Source organism: Mytilus californianus, unplaced genomic scaffold, assembly GCF_021869535.1.
Source record: "Mytilus californianus isolate M0D057914Y unplaced genomic scaffold, xbMytCali1.0.p SCAF_2, whole genome shotgun sequence".
Lineage (NCBI taxonomy): Eukaryota > Metazoa > Mollusca > Bivalvia > Mytilida > Mytilidae > Mytilus > Mytilus californianus.
In genome coordinates, this window is record NW_026262668.1 from 122,007,323 (window position 1) to 122,031,227 (window position 23,905).

A 23,905-nucleotide genomic window follows, 5' to 3' on the forward strand; every position below is an offset into this window, starting at 1 on the left:
GACAGGTAGATCTAAACCTGTTTAAAACTTTCACCTATGTCAGTTTTGCTCTTACTGCTTTAGTTTTTGAGATTAAAGCCAAAAACTTCATTTGACCCCAATGTTCTTTTTTTAGAAACTGCTGCCATGTTTTTGAATGGAACAAATCCCTGAACACAATCTATAAACTAGATACTCTAAAGAACATTCAATTAAAGTTTTTAAGTATTTGGCCAAGTAGTTTCAGAGAAGAAGATTTTTGAAAAAGTAATTAGACTTTCACAAAAATGTAAAAAAAAAAAAAGTTTGAAGGGCAATAACTCCTTAAGGGGTTAATTGACTATTTTGATCATGTTGACTTATTTGTAGATCTTACTTAGCTGAACATTTATTGCCGTTTATACTTTCTCTCTATCTATCATTATATTAAAGAAGATAACCAAAAACAGTAAAATTATTAAAAATAAACTATTTCCAACAGTAACCCAACAATGGGTTGTCAAACTTGTCTGAAAATTTCATAACAGATAGATCATGACCCATTTATCACTTTAACTCCTTTCTATGTTCTATTTTTAGCCATGGCAGCCATATTTGTTGATGGATCAAAACTTCGGATACAATTTATAAACTAGATACCCTAAGGAACATTCAGTTAAAGTTTGGAAGTATTTGGCCCAGTAGTTTCAGAGAAGAAGATTTTTGAAAAAGAAATAGACTTGCATGAAAAAATGTAAAAAATAAATGTTTCAAGGGCAATAACTCCTTAAGGAGTCAATTGACTATATTGATCATTTGACTTTTTTGTAGATCCTACTTAGCTGAACATTTTTGCCATTTACACTTTCTCTCTATCTATTATAATATTCAAGATAACAACCAAAAACAGTAAAATTTCATAAAAATAAACTATTTCGGACAGTAACCCTACAATGGGTGGTCCAATTGGTCTGAAAATTTCATATCAGATAGATATTGACTTATTCATCACTTTCACCCAGTCACTTTTGCTCTAACTTCTATAGTTTTTGAGATAAAAGCCAAAAACTGCATTTTACCCCTATGTTCTATTTCTAGCCATTAAAAATTAGTTAATTTCTGTGTCATTTGGTCTCTTGTGGAGAGTTGTCTCATTGGCAATCATACCACATCTTCTTTTTTATATATGATGAACAAATTGTGTAAAATTGTCTTTAAAGGGCAATAACTCCTTAAAGGGTCAATTGACAATTTTGGTAATTTAACTCTTATGTAGATCTTACTCTGCAGAACATTTTTGCTGTTTACAGTTTATCTTTATCTTCAATAATATTCAAGATAATAACCAAAAACTGCAAAATTTCCTTAAAATTACCAATTTAGTGGCAGCAACCCAACAATGGGTTGTTCGGTTTGTCTAAAAATTTCAGTGCTGATAGATCTTGACCTATTGAACATTTTTACCCCTTGTCAGATTTGCTATTATGGTTTAGTTTTTGAGATATAAGCCAATAAAATGCTCCGCTGGGGCGCAGCTTGATACGACCGCAGAGGTCAAACCCTGAACAGTTGGGGCAAGTATGGACACAACATTCAAGCTTGATACAGCACTGAATTTGGATTGTAATTAAATATTTGACACAGCATAGGTTTCTGACACAGAATGAAAGTGGTCTAAGAACTTATAATTTTTTAATTTACCTATTCATACATGTGATGGACTGTGAAACTCAGATCAGGAGATTGGGAAATTTTGGTCAGGAGATTAGGACTCAGATCAGGAGGTTTTTAATCGACATAAATTTTGTCGTAAATGTAACCGTGTTCTGTAAAAATGGTCTTTTAAAGTGTGTTTTCTTCAACTTTCCATCCAATTTATTATGTTTATAGTACCCTTGTACTTATAAAGTTTCTCCATCTTTATATTTTACATGTTCAATCTAACATTTTTTTTTTTCAGTATGTTCTTTAAATTTTTTACTTCATATTATATAAAACATTTATTGCAACCAGAACATTAGTTTAACTATCTGCAAATAGCTTTTGTTTGCATACTCAGAAAATCATTCTAACTGTGAAACCAGGGTCATAGTTATTATATAAATTTCAATTTAAGCCTTGAAAGGAAGTATAGAATCCTCAAATAATTTTCAAATTATTATTTTTTTATTTGTCCTAAGACATTTAAAATCATTTATTTACCATCCTTTTATAATTATTTGTTCAATTTATATTTTATTTATATTCTTTTAAAAATTTTCATTATTAAAAGGAAAGTAACTTAAAACAGGATAAATCAAGGGAAGTAACCCAATAAATACACAGTTTTTGTTACACAACGGCAGTTAGCCCGAGGTAAAAAATCATTGATTACCAGTATGTTTGACACCCAAGCTGACAAGTGAAGCCATATAATTATGCATGTTAATTGATTTACAGGTAAAATATAACTTCAGGTAATGTGAGTTACACCAGATGCCTGAGATGATATGTTGGGCAGAAATTTTTCATTCATGAAAAATTTCATACACGGGATTATAATTTTCCTCTTCAACCGGAGGTCAGGAGGAGCCTCCTGAAAACAGGATTATTGTACACCTGTCGGGAGGTTCACATGTATGCTATTCAAACCATATCATTATTATTTGCTTTTATATATAAATCAGAAATAACCAATTTAAAATGGAAAATTTTAAAGAAAAAAAAGGAAAAAAAAATCCCCCCCCCCCCCCCAAATTTTTGAACCCCCTTATGATTCATCGCCCCCACACTCAATCCCAGCTTTACCTTTGTGGTATGGTACCTTGCAGTACAATTTTAGAGAGATCCATTCACTTGAACACAAGTTATTGTCTGGAAACTAGAAAAATGCTTGTTTTTTTGTCCCTTTTTGGCCCCTAATTCCTAAACGTTTAGGGCAATTACCCCCAAACTCCAACCCAGCTTTCCCTTTGTGATATGGAACCTTGCAGTACAATTTCATAAAGATCCATACACTTACAAACAAGTTATTGTCCTGAAACTAGAAAAATGCTTGTTTTTTGCCCCTTTTTGGCCCCTAATTCCCAAAATTTGGAGGAAATCACCCCCAAAAATCAATCCCAGTATTCCCTTTGTGATATGGAACCTTGTGATACAATGTCAGAGAGATCCATACACTTACACACAAGTTATTGTCATGAAACTAGAAAAATGCTTGTTTTTTGCCCCTTTTTGGCCCCTAATTCCTAAAATTTGGAGGCAATTACCCCCAAAATCAATCCCAGCATTCCCTTTGTGATATGGAACCTTGTGGTACAATGTCAGAGAGATCCATATACTTACACACAAGTTATGTCTGGAAGTTACAAAAATGCTTATTTTTGGCCCCTTTTTGGCCCCTAATTCCTTAACTGTTAGTACCATAACCCCCAAAATCAATCCCCACCTTCCTTTTGTCGTATTGAACCTTATGGTAAAATTTCATTGAGATCCATTCACTTAAACTAAAGTTAGAGTGCGATAACTAATGTGTATTCGGACGACGACGACAACGATGACGACGCCAACGTCATACCAATATACGACCACAAAAATTTTTTTGCGGTCGTATAAAAACTGCATTTGACCCTTATGTTCTATTTTTAGCCATGGCGTCCATGTTTGTTGATGGATCAAAACTTCGGATACATTTTATAAACTAGATACCCTAAGGAACATTCAGTAAAAGTTTGAAGGTATTTGGCCCAGTAGTTTCACAGGGGAAGATTCTTGAAATAGTTTACGATGACGACAGACACCAAGTGATGGCATAAGCTCACATGGCCCTTTGGCCCAGGTGAGCTAAAAAGAGGTGAAAGATACCAACGGGACATCTAAACTCACAAGTCAAAAATAAACTGACAACACCATGACTAAAAAAGAAAAAGACAAACAAACAACAGTTCACAAAACACAGCATAGAAAACTAAAGACTGAGCAACACGAACCCCACCAAAAACTATGTGGCAACCGTAGTGTAGCTCATGTTAGTACAAACCCTGTAGTAAGTCTAAATGTTAACTGCAAAAAGTAAAAAAATAAGTCCTTTTTTCAATAAAATACAGAATAATTTAAAAATGTGTTTTCAGAATATTTCTCTAGAGATAGTCTTTTGATCATAAGAAAAACTACTGTACAAGATTCCTAAATTTCTATAAAGGTTTGAAAAATTTATTGATGTCTGAAAAACTTCAACTGTAGTCCATTTATCAGTAAAATAGGGCAAAATGAAAAAAAAATTCAAACTTTTGCTCTGGATACTGCCTTTTGGTCATTATAAAAAGCTTCTTCCAAAGTCTCCTACAATTCAATGAAGATTTGACAGTTATTATCATTAATTTCTGAAAAAAATTACCCTTAGACTGTATCTTAATGCTAACTGCAAACAAGAGTGGACACACTGAAATGTTTCGCCTGTTTTAGTGTTCATAATTGAATTTATGTTGAAAGTAAAAAAAATAAGTTTTTATAAGCTTTACATTAAATTAACATTTTAATGATGAATGAACATGAAGTCGAGGTGAGATAAACCCTATCAGACAAACATGTAGGCCGTACAATCATTCCATACACCAAATTTATTTAACATATATTGCCTAAAGTATCTTAGAAACAAACCTCATTGAGGAAACTGAACTTTGACCAATGAACCATAAAATGAGGTAAAGGTAAGATGACACCTGTCAGACAGACATATACACATAACATTCATTCCATACAGAAAATTTTATGAACTTATCACTTATCTGCCAGTTGGAAATGTGAACCTTACGATCATTCTATACACCAAATATAGAAGACCTATTGGTGATAGAATTTGAGATATGGACTTTATCATGAAAACTAAATCTTGTTCACTGATCCATCAAATGATGTCAAGGTCAAATGAAATATGTCTGACAGATATGTGAACCATGCAAGGTACGCACATGCCAAATAAAGTTATCATTTTACTCATAATAATTGAGATAAAATGCTCCGCAGGGCACAGCTTGATACGACCGCAGAGGTCGAACCCTGAACAGTTGGGGCAAGTATGGACACAACATTCAAGCTTGATACAGCTCTGAATTTGGCTTGTGATTAAATATTTGACACAGCATAGTTTTCTGACACAGAATGAATGTGGTCTAAGAACTTAAAAATTTTAAATTGGACATTCACCTATTATGGTCCAATATCCAAAATCTAAATACATGGTTAGATTCAGCATATCAAAGAACCCCAAGAATTCAATTTTTGATGAAATCAAACAAAGTTTAATTTTGGACCCTTTTGACCTCAATGTGGACAAAGTTGATAACGGGGCCCAAAAATCAAAAATCTAAATACATGGTTAGATTCAGCATATCAAAGAACCCCATATATTCAATATTTGTTGAAATCAAACAAAGTTTAATTTTGGACCCCGATTTGTACCAACTTGAAAACTGGGCCCATAATCAAAAATCTAAATACATGTTTAGATTCAGCATATCAAAGAACCCTAAAAATTCAATTTTTGTTAAAATCAAACTAAGTTTAATTTTGGACCCTTTGGACCTTAATGTAGACCAATTTGAAAACGGAACCAAAAATTAAGAATCTAAATACACGGTTAGATTCGGCATATCAAAGAACCCCAATAATTCAATTTTTGATGAAATCAAACAAAGTTAAATTTTGGACCCTTTGGACCTCAATGTGGACCAATTTAAAAACGGGGCCCAAAATCCAAAAACTTAATACACGGTTAGATTCAGCATATTAAAGAACCCCAAGAGTTCAAGAATAAAACCCCATTGAAATTGATCAAGAAATAAGCAATTTATACGAAGTATCTACTTTTGCACAATACTGTGCAATTGAATATTTCTTGCTATTGCACAATACTGTACAATTGACAATTTCTTGCTATTGCGCAATATTGTGCTATTGGATATTTCTTGCTATTGCGCAATACTGTGCAATTGAAGATTTCTTGCTATTGCGCAATACTGTGCAATTGAAGATTTCTTGCTATTGTGCAATGCTGTGCAATTGAAAATTTCTTGCTATTGCACAATACTTATTATATAATAATTTACACATCCTGTTTGGTGTGTATCTCCTACCATATCATTATTATTTGCTTTTAAATATAAATCAGAAAAAACCAACTTAAAATGGAAAATTTTAAAAGAAAAAAAAAAAATCCCCCCCCCAAATTTTTTGAACCCCCTTATGATTCATCACCCCCAAACTCAATCCCAGCCTTCCCTTTGTGGTATGGTACCTTGCAGTACAATTTCAGAGAGATCCATACACTTGAACACAAGTTATTGTCTGGAAACTAGAAAAATGTGTTTTTTGGCCCCCAATTCCTAAACGTTTTGGGCAATTACCCCCAAACTCAATTCCAGCTTTCCCTTTATGATATGGAAACTTGTAGTACAATTTCAGAAATATCCAAACACTTACACACAAGTTATTGTCATGAAACTAGAAAAATGCTTGTTTTTTGCCCCTTTTTTGGCCCCTAATTCCTACAATTTTGAGGCAATTACCCCCAAAATCAATTACAGCCTTCCCTTTGTGATATGGAACCTTGTGGTACAATGTCAGAGAGATCCATACACTTACACACAAGTTATTGTCTGGAAGTAACAAAAATGCTTATTTTTGGCCCCTTTTTGGCCCCTAATTCCTTAACTGTTGGTACCATAACCCCCAAAATCAATCCCAACCTTCCTTTCGTGGTATTGAACCTTATGGTAAAATTTCATGGAGATCCATTCACTTAAACTAAAGTTAGAGTGCGAAAACCAATGTGTCTTCGGACGACGCAGGACGACAACGACAACGACGACGCCAACGTCATACCAATATACGACCAAAATTTTTAAATTTTTGCGGTCGTATAAAAATCACATTACAAAAACCATACAGTTTTTTTTCCAAGTAGTTGCTGGACCAAGAAAATGAGGTCAAGGACAATGGACATATGACTGACAGAAACTTTGTCACATAAGGCATTAGAAATATTAAGCTGTAAGTAATGAGATAATGACGCTGCTGCTGCTGATGCCCCTGCCAACGCTGCTGCTGCCGCCCCTGCTGAAGATCACTATCATAGTGTCTTCATACTACAAATTGTATGGGTTATTATCCACTATATGAAAATATGCTGAATAACTGTGGTTAAGGTTAAATAACATAGTGATATACCATTGATATTGATAATTGTGATTAAACATGGCAGTGATGAGTGATATTATGATTGTTAGATTGTATCTTCAAACAGGAGAAGATTTTTGTAAAAATTATCGGCCTACGTATACAATGAAGACAGACGATGGATGCCAATTGATAGCAAAAGCTCACAATGGCAATTTTGGCCAGGTAAGTTTAAAAAGGAAGTGACTACTTAGCATTAAAAGCATGAAAGGGAAATACATCTTTGAATAAGTGATCTGATGATTTGAGTAATATTTGCATATTTGTAGATTGGTAATATGGTCTTCTGCAAATCTATTGTTAGTAAATAGGACCTCGAACTAAGACATAGCGACTTGAAAAACAATAGCCAGGCATCTTCCTCTTCTTTCTGTTAATTTATGTAGCCACATATCCAAGTTAAGTTGAAACCTATGTTCAAATTTTAGTCTTGTTTAGTTACCTTGACCTTAGGCTTAAATATAGGTCTGTAATGCTTTTACATTCATGTTGAGTAACATGTTTTTAGAAAAAACAGCATCATAAAATCACATGGGATACACTTTTGGCTAATAAATCACAGGCAAATATAGCAACAACATTTGAGTAAATAAAATCGCATTATACAATTTTTTTTGTTGAAACATTAAGTCAAATGACTACTAAAAGCAAACTTTGAAATTTCTTATGAAATAATTTTTCATCTAGATTTAAGGTTCATCAGAAGGGATTGACAAATATGGCCATTTTTTTTTTATTTCCTCTTGAGTACAGACAAACCTGTGCACAAGGAAAAGTTTTAAGGCATTGCAGAAACTGGATAAATATTTGTCAATTCCTTGAGATGAACCTGAAAGACCCCCCCACCCCAAAAAAAAAAAAAAAAAAAACTAAAATTATCTTCAATCTTTGATCAAAATATTGTTGTGTCTCAGTTACGGGCGTTAATACTCATGGCTACAAATCTTTAACAATCTGTTTATAGGTAGACTTCGTTGTCTTCAAGGTACCAAGATCAGGTAGTACGTCTTGTTGGTTTGAACCGTGTCATCGAAGTGAGGTTTCCGCTGTTGCGCATTGTCACGTAAATGTTCCTCCGTGATTGGAGCACCTCGATATTGAACTTTACCACACTCCACTCCATTTTCTTTGGGAAAGTTTTATACTATTTATTTGAATCCCAATCCTAAAATTGTGGCAACTAAGTTGATATATCTTTTAATTTACGAAATGACTGTTTCAGTAAGTGATACTGTTGAAAATCCATCAGTGGTTAGAATACTATTTCGGCAAATACTTTAACTGTAACTCAACATTTATACACTTTATACATCAAATTACAAGGCAAATATAATCCGAGTCAACGACTCAATATAAAATTCAGTGGTCGTCGACTCCTGTTCCAAATAAACTCCTTGACTAAAGAAAACCAGAAAGACTCCCGGTGAATTTCATTAGAACAAGAAAATTAAATATGAAAATATACGCAAAATTACTCTTAGAACAGAGTAAATATAAACAGTTTCTTTATATAACGAAATAAACATATATACAACAAACACAGTCAATTCCTCATCTCTAATCCCTCTTTCCATATATTTTTTGGGTATTTGAAAATGTAATTTCAAAGACTTGCTCCACTGGAATGTTTAATAATTTGGAGATTTCCTCTGCTACAAAGTTGACAATATACGGGTTTGGAATTTGGTTTTCTTTATATTGAATATACGGAGCCTCTGATTCTAAAACTAGGCGATCAATTCCATTTTCTTTGATGATTTCTCGAATATTTGGATAAGTGTCTTGAAGCTGTTAGATGATAAATTTCTTGGGATGAAGTGAAGCAATGCCAGTGGATCTTCTGTTCTTTTGGGCAGCAGTTGACAAGGGAGGTAAGTAGAGTAAGATGAAGGGAATCATTTCCACGGCAATGTATGACGACTGAAAGACTATTTTTTTACGGCAAGTTGTAGTTGTTTCTCAAAATACTCAATTTGTTTAGATAGATTAACATTCCTATCCTATCCCTAACTTCACCCTACAAATCTTTATCTTCAAGTTGTCGTCTTTTGCATTGAGAACTGTAGCTGGAAGTTTTTCGCCATCAACTGGTATGGTCAAATCAACTAAATTTATAACTGCTTTTATATGTTGTAAAACAACTAGTCCTAAAATGACCGAATCTGTTATATCTGCAACTATGACCCTCCGTCTTGTTTTAGTTTTGCCAATCTTGATGGCTACTCTATCTGTATATTTTGCAGTGATGCTGTTGTCTTTCCCTGCTCCTTTCAATATAACTGGTTCTTTAACTTCAATTGCAGGATTCAAGGATTTAGCAAAATCAAAATTGATAACCGTTACCTGTGCTGCAGTGTCAACAATTGCATCAGCCTGTTTACCATTTATAGTTATTTGAAGTACTAAATTAATGGGTTTATATTTGGTATCATCTCCATACATTGAAACTTCTTTCACTTTAAATTGACTAATGACTGTTGGGACCTCCTCATTCTTGTAGTGGCTCATCTCACAAGTACCAGAGCAACCGGTAATTGTTGTGGAACGAGTCACATCCAAGTTTGAGTTGAATGGTCCTTGCTTATTGATGTTTGAAACAAGATTATGAGTACCAGCATTGCCGGTTACATTCACAATTTGTTCAATTTCAGTTGTTGGTGGACGACCTGTATGTGGATTATGGACTAAAGACCGGTCTATTTCTTCAGTCCTTGGGGAGTTTAAATGTTGGTCTCTTTCAATTGGTTTTGGTGATGATGATCTTAGAACTCTGGCACTGGCTGTTGTATTAGGGCAATTCCTTGCATAATGCCCTTTTTCATGACAACGAAAACACTCGTCATTAGACCTATCTGGACTTCTTCCTGGTGATATGGACCTTCGATTCAGACTAATAATCGATTGTTCGGAAACAGCCATCAAAATTTTCGAAACATCATCTTTAATGTCACCAATGTCCTGTTCAGTCTTTTTAAGACGTGACTCAACTGAGGACTGCCAATCAGAAGATGGAATCTGTCTCCTGTCATATGATGTTGAAGATCTCCTGTCATACCTATTTAATGCTCAAACAGCAAATTCTGAAGATTCTGTTTCGGAATCATTATCAGAGTCAAAGTGAACTCTTTTGACAACCTCTTGTCTCTTGCCGAGCACAATTCTTTGATTGTGTATTGAACTCTTTACACACTGTAGAGCAGTATCTAGTGTAATTGGATTCTTCTCCATAGCGAAAAGAGTAGCTTTCTTGTCGCTACAGCCCTTTAAAAATGCATCTACGCTTATGGTTTCAAAGACATTTTCAGGTGTATTTGGTCCGTACCCATCAGTAGCCATTTCCTGGACCCTTTCTGCAAACTCCTCTACTGTTTCATCAATATTTTGTCTTACTTCCTGTAATTGCCTTCTAATGGTATAGGGTAGGTCTTTATTTCCAAAACGTTGATTCATCTTTTCTGAAAGTAGTACGAAACATTTTGGACTGATGGCGGACGAGTACTATAGAACTTCAGTGCTTTATCACGCAAACATTCTATAAGTCTGTCTAATCTTTGCTTAATATCCCACCTGTACCGATTGGAAAAATGAATAAATTGCATGTAGTAGGGTTTCCATTCTGTCTTCCCATCATAGCACGGAAGCCTTTGTGGTGATGGACCACTACTGTTAGGTTGTTTGTTCTGCTCAGGTATTTGGACAGTGTTTGACATGTCAGTTACTTTTGAAGTTTCTGTAGCTTGTATATTGCTTTTAGGATTTTTTTCATGCTGTGCTATTGTTTCTGTAACTCTTTTGGACATTTGTAAATGTTTTATTTCTTCTTCAAGACGGTCACATTTCTTTCTTGTAAATTTTTCGCGTTCTATGGTGAGTGCCTGTATTGCCCGCTCTTCATTTAATTTAGTCATCAACTGATTTGTCTTTTCCGTAAATACAGTTTTCTCACTTTCAAACTTCTTCTCTATGGATTCCATCATATCTTTCATTTCCCGTCTTTCTATTTCTAACAAATCCATTTGTTCTTTTTGTTTTTCAAGTTTTTCCAGTTTGTCTTGATCAACCTTGATCAGCAATTTTTCTTTTTCCTGTTGATTGAACTCCTGCAGAGCTGATGACTCCATTGCATACTTTTGTTTTATTTCTTCTATCAATTTAGCATACTCATTCTTTTCCTCCATTTCCCCTTCCAATGCATCTTGCAAATCTTTTATCTGATGTTTTAATTCATGTTGTATGGTTGCCTTTTCTTGAGTTGCAATTAACAACCGTGTGTCAAAATTGTTCTGAATTTTTTTTATCTCCTGTTCAGCATCTTGTTTTTGATTGACAAGTTCTGTTTTCAACTTCTCGATTTGTTTTTTCTGATCCGCACTGTCATCAACTTCTTCTGTATTTTCAAAAATAATTCGACCTGCTGCTACGAGAGGGTCCCACATAGTATTTGGAAGACCTTGAATTAATTTCAAATCCTCAAGTGTTAATTTTCCCTTATCTGTCCTTGCAGCAATAATAAGTTTAGCTCTTGCCTCCCCAATATCTTTAATTGTAATCAGTTCTTCTTTACTTGCCGTGTTTATATTCACCACTTTCGACATGATTGCTTTATATTGTATTATGTCAATCTATGGCTTAGTTTACACGCGATAAATGGATGTAAATTATTTACGGTGTGTAACAATAATCTAGACCGACAAATGTAATACTGACCAGATCTCCCGGTATAAAATATTACACCTGTGCAACAATAATATAAGACAAATGTAAATATTGACCAGATCTCCCGGTATAAAATATTACACCTGTGCAATCAATAAATACAAAATTGGCTCTTTAAGCGTTTGTTTTTGTTTTTTTGTTTTTTTATTATTATTAATGTTCTGTTAAATGCACTTGTAATTTCCAATCCAGCTCAACCGGAAAATGAAAAAGTACCAATGCAGTTTACAAAAATGTATTTTTGTATATATGAGTATAATTCAATCCAGACCAACCGGAAAATTGATTAATACTAATGTACTGTCAGTTAAACTTAGTGTATGCTATAAGAACAAATATTAACTTGTAAATATTTAAGTGTGACTGAACAAAATTGAAATGAACACTTTATTTCAATTTTGTTTTTGTTTTTTACAAATGTTCTGCTCCCTGTAATATTTAAACACGTAAATATTGGAAAGAAAATATCTGTTACTTCAGGGGAATCAATGTGAGTGTGTATGCAATAGTTTATTACAGACCCACGAGCGAAATCACGAAAATAAAATTTTCTGAATCCCGCCAAATATGAAAATGTCCGCGTCAAAATAAACACAGAAAAATCTCCATTTATAGCCACGACAGCGTTCACATCTGACACCAATGTTGTGTCTCAGTTACGGGCGTTAATACTCATGGCTACAAACCTTTAACAATCTGTTTATAGGTAGACTTCGTTGTCTTCGAGGTACCAAGATCAGGTAGTACGTCTTGTTGGTTTGAACCGTGTCATCGAAGTGAGGTTTCCGCTGTTGCGCATTGTCACGTAAATGTTCCTCCGTGATTGGAGCACCTCGATATTGAACTTTACCACAATATTGTAAAAAGTCATATTTTCATATTATCTATTTATCTATTTATGTTGCTATGCTAAAATATTTTTTACTTATCTCAATACTTATCTTATTTCATATGTATCAAAAATCAGTAAATGTGATTCTGTTGTGCAAACAAAATTTCAAAAGTTCTTCAATCTGTACATATTCAGCCAATTAATCTTTATGAAGGGACTGGAGTGAACTGTATTCTATGTTAAACATTCATGCATGAGTGACCTTATTTTAAACATTTTCACACCTTCCAATGTTTTTGTTAATCACGGTTTAGTAATGATCCCTTAAAAGTTTTTATTATTTATAATCATTATTAATGTTATTTAAAGATTTTTATAAAATAATCTATTTCAATGTAAGTAATCAGCAGTTAAATAATAAAATACATTCCATACACCAAATATAGTTGACCTATTACTTATAGCATCTGAGAAGAAGACCAAACAACAGAAACTTAACATTGACCAATAAACCATGAAAATAAGCTCAAGGTCAGATGAAACCTGCCAGACAGACGTGAACACCTTACAATCATTCCATACACCACATATAGTTGACCTATAACTTATAGTATCCGAGAAGAGGACCAAACAAGAGCAACTTAACATTGACCAATGAACCATGAAAATGAGGTCAAGAACAAATGACACCTGCCAGACAGACATGTACACCTTACAATCATTCCATACACCAAATATAGTTGACCTATTGCTTATAGTATTAGAAAAACAGACCAAAACACAAAAACTTAACATTGACCAATGAACCATGAAAATGAGGTCAAGGACAAATGACACCTGCCAGTCAGACATGTACACCTTACAATCATTCCATACACCAAATATAGTTGACCTATTGCTTATAGTATTAGAAAAACAGACCAAAACACAAAAACTTAACATTGACCAATGAACCATGAAAATAGGTCAAGGACAAATGACACCTGCCAGACAGACATGTACACCTTACAATCATTCCATACACCAAATATAGTTGACCAATGGCTTATAGTATTAGAAAAACAGACCAAAACACAAAAACTTAACATTGACCAATGAACCGTGAAAATGAGGTCAAGGTCAGATGAAACCTGCCAGACTGACATGTATCCCTTATAATCATTCCATACACCACATATAGCTGACCTACTGCTTGTAGTATCTGAAAAACGGACCTAATCACGTAACTTTAACCTTGATCACTGATCCATGAAATGAGGCTGAGGTCAAATGACCCCTGTCTGATGGACATGTAGACGTTGCAAGGAACCCATATACCAAATATAGTTATCCTATTACTCATAATAAGTGAGAAATTTACATAACAAAAAACTAAACTTTTTTTTCAAGCAGTCGCTGAACCATGAAAATAAGGTCAAGGACATTGGACATATGACAGACGGAAAGTTCGTAACATAAGGTATCTGCATACAAAGTATGAAGCATCCAGGTCTTCTACTTTCTGAAATATAAAGCTTTATACAAATAGTTTACGTTGCCGTCGCCGCCGGATAGTAATACCTATGTCTCACTTTCTGCGACTTTCGTCGCAGGCGAGACAAAAAACTAAGTCTGCTTATCAGATAAATATGGAAAAAACAGAAAAAAAATATAAAAAAATTTTGATCTGGATATTGCTTTTCAACCATAAAAAAGATTCTATCACAAAGTTTCCTAAAATTCCATTATGGTTTGACAAAAAAAAACTTTAACCACAGAATGAACCTAAATATTGACAATGCTGGAATGTAGAACCTTAGTTTAATTCTTTCCAGCTGTTTTTAAGAAGTTGCATATTAACATAGAGTATAACATGGCCAATGTCAGATAGTGGTCCATATATGTTGCTATAGCTTTCTTAAAAGGCGACACAACAATGTAAGCAAGGTTACAGCAGAATAACTAGTAATAAAACAATGTTCAAATTATATTGTCAACATAGCAATGATGATATATGTGAAAGATGTATAGAAAAGTATATATTGATGTTGACACCATGTTGAAAAAACCATACTGTAAAAATCTCTATGACCAGGATGTAAACAAGATATAGAACATGTTATACAGGATCTTCACGGGGGATATGGGCTCATATATATGGAAGTTTTTAACGACCTTGACTGGCTATACAGCCCTTGCACGGTCGGGATATGGGCTCATTTTCCCTGTCAGTGTTTTATATCTCCTGAGCCGCCAGGCAAAGGGATATAGAGCACTGACAGGGAATATGAGCCCATATCCCCTGTGAAGCCAGAATAACAATTATATTATACTGGAGTGTCCTGATCTCAAATTAATTACCATTTTGATCTTCGTTTTTGTTCACAGAGTATATGGGGCTCATATACCCTGTCAAGGTAACCCATCAAATTGCAATATTAGCCTGGATATTTCACTCAAGCATGATATATAGAGAATAATACATGGCAAAATCCGTATCATATGCCGTATCATCCCGGGGGACTTTAGGCCCAAGGGATGTTATTGGTCGAGGGTGATACGGCATGTGATACGGATTTTGCCAGGTTTTATACGCAGCGCTTTATCATATATTTAAACAGGAGAGTATAAAGGAACTGCTTTTTGATCCCTAGCACCTGGGTTACCTTCAGATTTACTTTTGCCATGTTTTAAAAGCTTTAAAAGAACTGCTTAAAGGGAAAATTCGCGATTTTTATCTTATCATCTTATTATGTTCATAATACCATAAAAAACATATTCACCAAGTTTTATGTGGATGTGAACACTAATAAAGAAGAAAATTAGGAATTATTAATTTTATTTATTCGAACTTCCTGACTTCTGTGACGTAGTTTAAGTCTATTTGCATGCCGGGAGTGGATTTAATCTCATGTTAAATCTTATTCGTTAATCATCTAATAACGCGATTTAAAGCGTATCGACGACTATTTTGCGTATCTATTAACCAACTAATAATTAAGTGAGTAAAGTGATCAGCCGTGCAACTTTTTAAATCAAAATGTACGATTTATATTTTAGGGATTTCGGATATGATTATTGTAATAAAAGTAAATCATACAATAGAATATTTTTATGAATTTTTTTTCCGACGGATATGTTGAACAAACATTTATAACTGATAGTGTAATAAAAATGCATGTTTGTATTCTCACCTTTTACTTCAGTCAAGGATTTGTCTTACTATACAAATCTTTGCTTCAGTCTAGCAAACATTTCCCGCTAGTACTGTGTAAATACAATTGTGTATTATACTGACAGTACCTGGCAAAGGCGTGGTTAAATTCACGATAATTAAAAGATTAGCATTATGTAATTTTAATCTTTTGATCTTCACTAGAGAGTTGTTTGGCCTCAAGGGTTCACCGTTTCAGGTGTGAAAAACATAAAAAAAAAGGATAAAAGAGAAGTGTGCAGGTTTTGAGACAGAAAAAAAATAATTATTTTGTAACTTTCGATAGACTTGACCTCCAACCCCCCTCCCTGGGAACAATATATCTAACAATGTATATGTTCCTGCCCATGTAAAAAAAAAGAAAAAAGAAGGAGATGAACGGTAAGTCATATCAGATTCAGATATTTATATAGTTGATTGTCGTTAACTAGAGATGCATACATGTCTCTGCGTTAACTTATAAAAATAACAGGAAAATATAGACTTGAAATAGATTGATGATGAATACTATGCAACTGCGGCACCCCTTTTTATCACAGCTTACATGCATGTATTCTAATGACTGTCCGTTATTTCAATAAAGAATGACAATTGTACACGTGACGTAAAATCCTATAGTTGGTGAGACTTTTTCTACCAGATATGCAATTTTCGTATTTATATTTTCTCTTATATTACTCTCATTTGATATTTTATGCAATATTGGGAATGGTTCATTCCCCCACAAGCTAACTAAAAAATTAATCAACCCCCTAGCTGATCAGATGTTAATACAACTACTATCAGTCTATCCGGAGTGAAGTTTCTTTATTTCTCCAAATATAGGCTTTTTGGGGATCATTAGTATACGTCCAGTGGCATATATATAACATGCATGTCGGAACAGGAAAATTGACATAAGGTACTAATAGAACCATGTTCACATTATAATACATTATACCCAACAGTTGTGATGATGACGATTTTCTTAAACTGTTCGAGAACAATTTAATTGAAATATAAATCTGTGATTTTACTATGTCCATAACTTCAATGAACCAAAGCAAGTTAGATATCGACCTGAATTTAATTCAGATTGATTCTGGATGTTTCTCTCTTATATTCAATATACATGTTTATATTTTAAATTGTGGCTATCTATAGTTCCGTAACTTCCTATCTAGGCGTATAAACCAATGATCGACAAGTGCGTACATTTTTGTTAAATCAATATTTGTATGTTTCAAAATGTCAATAATTATTGACAACGAGTATATACTTACATTTTCTCAAATTTACCCTTGGAAAATATGTAAATAGATTTTTATTTTATCAAATCTTTTTTTGGAATTATTTAGATTTTCATAAATATCATTCTTTACACCAGAAATGTTATTTGTAAACAAGCGTATGAGTTTAGTAATGACTATAGTATATCACTATCGGACACGCAAGACAAAGATGTATATTATACCTGATAGTTTTAAAATCGAAAGTTACAAGTTATCGCCCGTGTACACTGATCAACTCAGAGGTGAAGCGATGCATGAACTTGCATTATGTAATTGTATAATAAGATTTTTTAGCCCGACAGGAAATCGCTTGAATACCTGGGAATAATGCCTTTGGCCATGCTGATGATCAGATAAGGGAAGGTCCGAATTTATTTAAATAAATTATTACAAAAAACTAAAAGAATTATGAACAAATTACATTTTCGAAAAACAATCTTACATGGAACACTTATTTTTTATTTGAACTTAAAAGTTTGACTTTTTAAGTAATTCCCATTTAAATTTCTTGTTTTAAAAACAACAGACCATAGTTATTTAAAAAAAAGAATTACATTTTCCGTATCAAGTTAGTTAGGAAAGGTTGCACAACAATGTCTATTATAATCATTTTTGTGACCCGGTTAACTGTTTATGATTTCCTTGTCGAATAAAACAACCGTACACTTGACAAGGTATCGACACTCAATAACGACTACGTTAGGTTACTGCTGGTTTTGGTCCTTTGTGGTTTATAGATATCAAGTGGTTTCGTAAACCGGGAAGATGACAAAATGGCTGCATGCAGAGAATTGATACGCTCAATTTAAAATCGATGGTGATCTCTTATCTAGCAGAATAAAACTTTAATATTTATGAATTTGTGCTTTTTTATACATAATGAACATAATATCAATTTTTCATTTTTTTGCGAAGTTTCCCTTTAATTATTCATACGAAGCACCTCGGTTACCTTACTATTTGCGTCTTGTTGTTCATAGAAATATTTTGTTTATTGTATTCTTTTGTGTTTTGTATGGTATTTCATTGAGTTCTTTTTTATGGTTGCATTTCGTGTGCCAGAAAATATGAAAGCTCGACGTCTGTGACGTCATTCGATAAATGACGTCACACCCTAATGACCGTTTCATTTAGGGCCCATTGAGGAAAAATATTTCTTGAGAAGCTTGCATAAATTAAAACATGGACTTCATGTAAATTAAGTCGAAATCACTTCTGTCATAATGAGAAATTTGAGTAGGGGTGTGATAAAGGGTAGGAGTGTAATATAAAGGGATGTGATAAAGGGTGCGCATCAAAGTTGAGCAATACGGATTGAACAGCAGGCTATTTATCAAATATTCAAAACTACTGTATTTACTACTAAATATATGATAAAAATGTATATTGATGTTGACAGTATGTTGAAAACCATACTGTTAACATCTCTATGACCAGGATATAAACAAGGTATAGGATAGACAATCTATCTTGACACAATATTTTAATGATTAATGATGTAAATGATGTTTATTAAGTTCAGTTTGACCGGTGATGACACAATATCAAAAACATTTTGGTAACATCACAATGACAATTATGTTTACAATGTAAAGAAAGGTTAACCCTTACTGACAAGATATTGAAATAATATCATGAAATATTATAATAGTGCCATGATTTTGACAATGTTTATTAAGGTCAAAAGGGACAGTAAATGGGCTACAGATTTTGGTAAAATTTTGCATACAACTTTAGCTTGTTGAACTTTAACTGAAAATTTAAAAAAAATAATGCATTTATCTCTTTTATTATCTGAAATATTACTGATTGAATTCTTTCAAAATAAGTGAACATTTGTATAGAAGCAGATAAAATCGGCGAAATATCTTCTTAAATTTGTCTTAAAATCATCATATCTCCAATTTCTAATACATACATTTTTCTTAAAAAACTATATGTTGTTGATACATAAATTACTGTTCCTTGACCTTAACAATGCAAACAAAGTAAACAAAGGTCTACATATGTCGACACTATGATATTGAAATCATTTGTAAATTTCTCTGTCAATTTAAATGTGGTAAATATAGTTTGACCAATGACTGTCCACCCACATTGACCTATCTGTTTAAAGTTGTTTCCCAAGATTAACAGTTTTGCCACATTTTTCATGAAATATATTATCAACTCATTAAAAAAATAACCTGTAAGCTGAAAAGTACTTGTTTTGAATGGCTGATCTTACCTCTACTCTCTTCCTACATACATCTAGTTGATCAGGTAATATGGCCAGTGTCATAATGAAGTAGTCCGCAGGATTGTAGTTCACCGGACATGGGTAACCTTGCCTGAAATGGAAATTCTCATTTATTACATCTTCAACCAACTTCCAATATCAATAACTTGTAAAAAGTGTTCCAATAGAAAGTTTTTCTAGGTAGTTTCAATCAAGTCTTGAATAAACTAAAAGAGAATGTATTCAAATAATTAAAAAATACAAACACAATTAATCATGAGATGTTCCTTCTTTTTTTTACCTACTTACATTTTGACTTCATCCCACTGACACATTTATATACTGTAGGCCTGATGTTAATATACTCCTTGATAAATTCAATTTTTGAAGTTCAACATGATACATTTTATGTAAAATTTACATTGGGGCATAAATGTGTATCGTATCAACCTTCTTATATGAAATATAAAACATAAAGTTATTTAGCTCTGTATTATTTCATACTTACTCCTTAAAGAAATCTAAGCCTTCTTTGGCAGGTCCCATATAAGCTGTTCTTCCCTCGGCTAGCAATAATAACCTGTGTGTCATAGAGGTAACAACTTAAATCATATTACAATTTATATCAGCTTTTAATGTTTCATTGTAAAATAAAATAGGGTCATCATTAGTTTTTACATTTGAAAACAAAATAAAATATACAAAAAACCATTCTGAATTTGTCCAAGTGATTTATGGGCTGACCAGTGCCAAAATTTAAGTTCATGTTGTGTTCTTTTTTATAGATAGTCACTAAATGCTAGAAACAAAGGAAAAGGAACAATTTGGGCCAAGTTGGCGCTAAAATCAAATATATCTTAAACTATCTTGTATTTTAATAATTAAATGTAAAATGTAGGAAGTTTGATAAAACCAAAGTTGTTTTGGATAAAAATATACCCTTATCATCAGTAATTAATACAGCCATGAAATGACAGTAAATTAATAAAATGGCGAAATTATGCAAAATCTTAACTATTTGACTTGTACATGTACATGCTTAGAAATAAAAGAGAGCACAATCATTATCCAAAAGATTTTTAAACAGTTAGGGTATTTTGACATAAAAATAAGGAGATGTGGTATGATTGCCAATGAGATAATTATCCATCAAATTTCAAATGAAGTGGATGTAAGCAATAAAAGGCAACCGTACGGCCTTCAACAATGAGGAAAACCCTTACTGTGTAGTCGGCTATAAAAGGCCTTGACATGAAAAATATGAAACAATTTAAATGACAAAACTAAAGGCCTAATTTATAATAAAAAACAATTTATGAAAAATAAATATGACAGACATGAATCAACGACAACCGCTGAACTACAGACTCCTCACTAGGGACAGGGATATAAAGAATGTGGAAGGGTTAAACAGGTTTGAAGGAGCCGCCGTGACCCTCCCCTAACCTGGGACAGTGGTGTAACAGCAAAACATAAGAAAAAACTATAATAAACTGTTGACACAGAGATATGTCTCGTGTTTTGTAATTTTGGTAGTATAATGCAAATGTTGAAATTAAAATGGCAATATTTAAACATATGAACTATGTAAATCATTCAAAGTCAATTAAAAACCATGACTAGAGATGCAGAGCCAAATAACCTCCATGGAAATGAAAAGTGCAATGCTTATAAAACTTCATACCAAATACCATTGACTTATCATAAGTTGTTCCCTATGAACAAACCTAAACACAAATTTTAACTTGTAAACTATGTAAAGTTTCAAAGTCAATAGACCATGATGAGGGGTGGGGCCATATTATCTCCATGGAAATGAGACTTGCAAATGCCAATACATCTGCAAACCAAATATCATTGACTTAAGATTTGTGGTTCATCTTAAACTGACCTAATCACAAACTAATACATGTAAACTATGCAAAGCATTCAAAGTCAATAGACAATGACTGAGGGAGCGGGGCAAAATAATATCCATGGAAATGAGATGTGCTAATGCTAATACAACTGCATACTTAATATGATTGACCTACCACTAATTGTTTTCCATAATCTGATTTAATCACAAACTAATACATTGTTGGCCACACCACCAACAGCACACCTAAGTCTAACTTTTAAAACTTCTTTGACGCAGGACAATATCAGTTGAAAAGGACTAAACTCATCAGATCGTTGCAAAGCAGAGAAACACAGATCAGACAAGGCAGTTCATCTATTCACAGGCTAAAAATTATCTTGGTTAATGCTTGTGCACTATGTTAAAGTAGCCAAAATGTTCTTACAACTAGGCCAATTTTGATAAAACTCTGACAAATCTGGCTAATGATGTGACTTTAAGATGTTAGATCAAGGCTTGGCTAGAATTCACTTTTTCTGAAAAGCCTTTTTTTCAGACTCTCAAAAATGTCATTAGTAATGACATCAGTCAATGTTTTATTTTTGGTGAATTAACAGAATAAAAAAAAGCCCCAAAATGTACCATGTCCTTTCCCTTATTCTGCCCCTTTCAATGGTTCTGATCAGTTAGATTATTTTTTTTAAACACACATAATGACAATGAGTAAACTGTCATATGTGTTTTCCAACAAGAGTATGCAAAATATTATACTCAAGACTTGTCCTTATATCATCATGCTATCACCTTAACCCATTTATACTAATATTCATTCCCTAACAACATTTCAATTTGAAAATTAAACTACCTTGAGTAGATAAAAACCATAATAAACAGAATATTGTGGGTGAACTATTAGATATAATGTATAACTTCTATAGGAAATAAATTAAATCAAAAAATAGTTTGTTTTGGTCAACAATTACTATCCCTTAACAGGTTTTTTCACCTTTCATTTGATACCTCAATTACTAAAATATATTCTACATAGTTTTATATTTACACCTATATGTAGGAACTATTTTGTTTTACTGTGACTTGACTGTAAGTGTTGCTCTCCACCTATTGCAACTTATTAAAAATTCTGACCAAATTTCAATTTGTTTTATACAACCAAACTGTTCAACTGGTCAGAAATTTGAACAAACTGCTGTAGAAAACCACAGTCAAGTCGTGAAAGTGCAAGGTTAAAAGCATACTTACAATCCTCTTAGACTTTAATTCCACTTCAATGTTACATGTATTATGAAAAATCAGTCTAACAGTTTGTATAGAAATTTTATTGTTATTGTCATGCTAAAGTTGATAGGTAGTAATTTTGAATTGCTATAAAAATGTTCAAACTAAGCATAAGAATCAGTTGTTAATAAGTTTCCATAAGATAACCTAAAACATTATTCTTTTGAATATAAAAGACTTTTCGAAAGAAAAATTGATTATCTCCCATGGACACTTCCTAATAACGTATTGTAATTTCACACACATATTTTACTGAATATAAGATGTTTTAATTCAAATGATGTTTGATTCTTATGCTTAGTTTGGACATTTTTATAGCAATTCAAAATTACTACCTATCACCTTTAGCATGACAATAAGAATAAAATTTCTATACAAACTGTTAGACTGATTTTTCATAATACATGTAACATTGAAGTGGAATTAAAGTCTTATAGGATTGTAAGTATGCTTTATTTTATCACCTTGCACTTTCACGACTTGACTGTGGTTTTCTACAGCAGTTTGTTCAAATTTCTGACCAGTTGAACAGTTTGGTTGTATAAAACAAATTGAAATTTGGTCAGAATTTTTAATAAGTTGCAATAGGTGGAGAGCAACACTTACAGTCAAGTCACAGTAAAACAAAATAGTTCCTACATATAGGTGTAAATATAAAACTATGTAGAATATATTTTAGTAATTGAGGTTTCAAATGAAAGGTGAAGAAACCTTTTAAGGGATAGTAATTGTTGACCAAAACAAACTATTTTTTTATTTAATTTATTTCCTACAGATGTTATACATTATATCTAATGGTTTTCTACAGCAGTTTGTTCAAATTTCTGACCAGATGAACAGTTTGGTTTTATAAAACAAATTGCAATAGGTGGAGAGCAACACTAACAGTCAAGTCACAGTAAATATATACTACTTTCCAATATGTTCTTTTTTGATTTGCTGGTGTTACATATTACAAAGTCTATCCAAATCATTTTGCAAAGAATTCCACTCAAACCGGTGCTAAGGTCAGTCTTAAAACTTGCAATGAGGTTAGAGTTTTATTTTTTCTTCATGTTGAAGGCCTTACTGTGACTTGGAGATAAAGAACAGCAATAAAAGCACTGTTCCTTTGCTTTTTGTGTGTTTTTTTGCTGTGCATGTATTGATTTTGTGTCATGGATGGATACCCCATATCGTTTGTTTTTCTATTACTCTCTAAGATGAGCAAAATCATATTTGTAATTAAACATTAGAGCCTCACATGGGCTGTATCAAAGTTTAGCTACGAATGAAAAAGTTCAGGAAGCAGTGGACAGTCATTTATCTTATTTTCAACCACAAATCATATGGTAAAAGTATCATTGGAACCACATTACCTAATACC

The 23,905-nt window shown here is 33.0% G+C and overlaps 1 protein-coding gene across 1 annotated transcript in view; it reads right to left on the bottom strand.

Moving 5' to 3' along the window:
* The window catches only part of LOC127728691 (protein white-like), a 102,437-nt gene that overhangs the window by 56,190 nt on the left and 22,342 nt on the right, over window positions 1–23,905 (bottom strand). The window contains exons 8-9 of the mRNA XM_052236307.1: window positions 19,912–19,983; window positions 19,413–19,515 (exon numbers count right to left, since the gene is read on the bottom strand). Coding sequence (XP_052092267.1) covers window positions 19,413–19,515; window positions 19,912–19,983 — 175 coding nt within the window. The remainder of the gene's footprint in view (window positions 1–19,412; window positions 19,516–19,911; window positions 19,984–23,905) is intronic.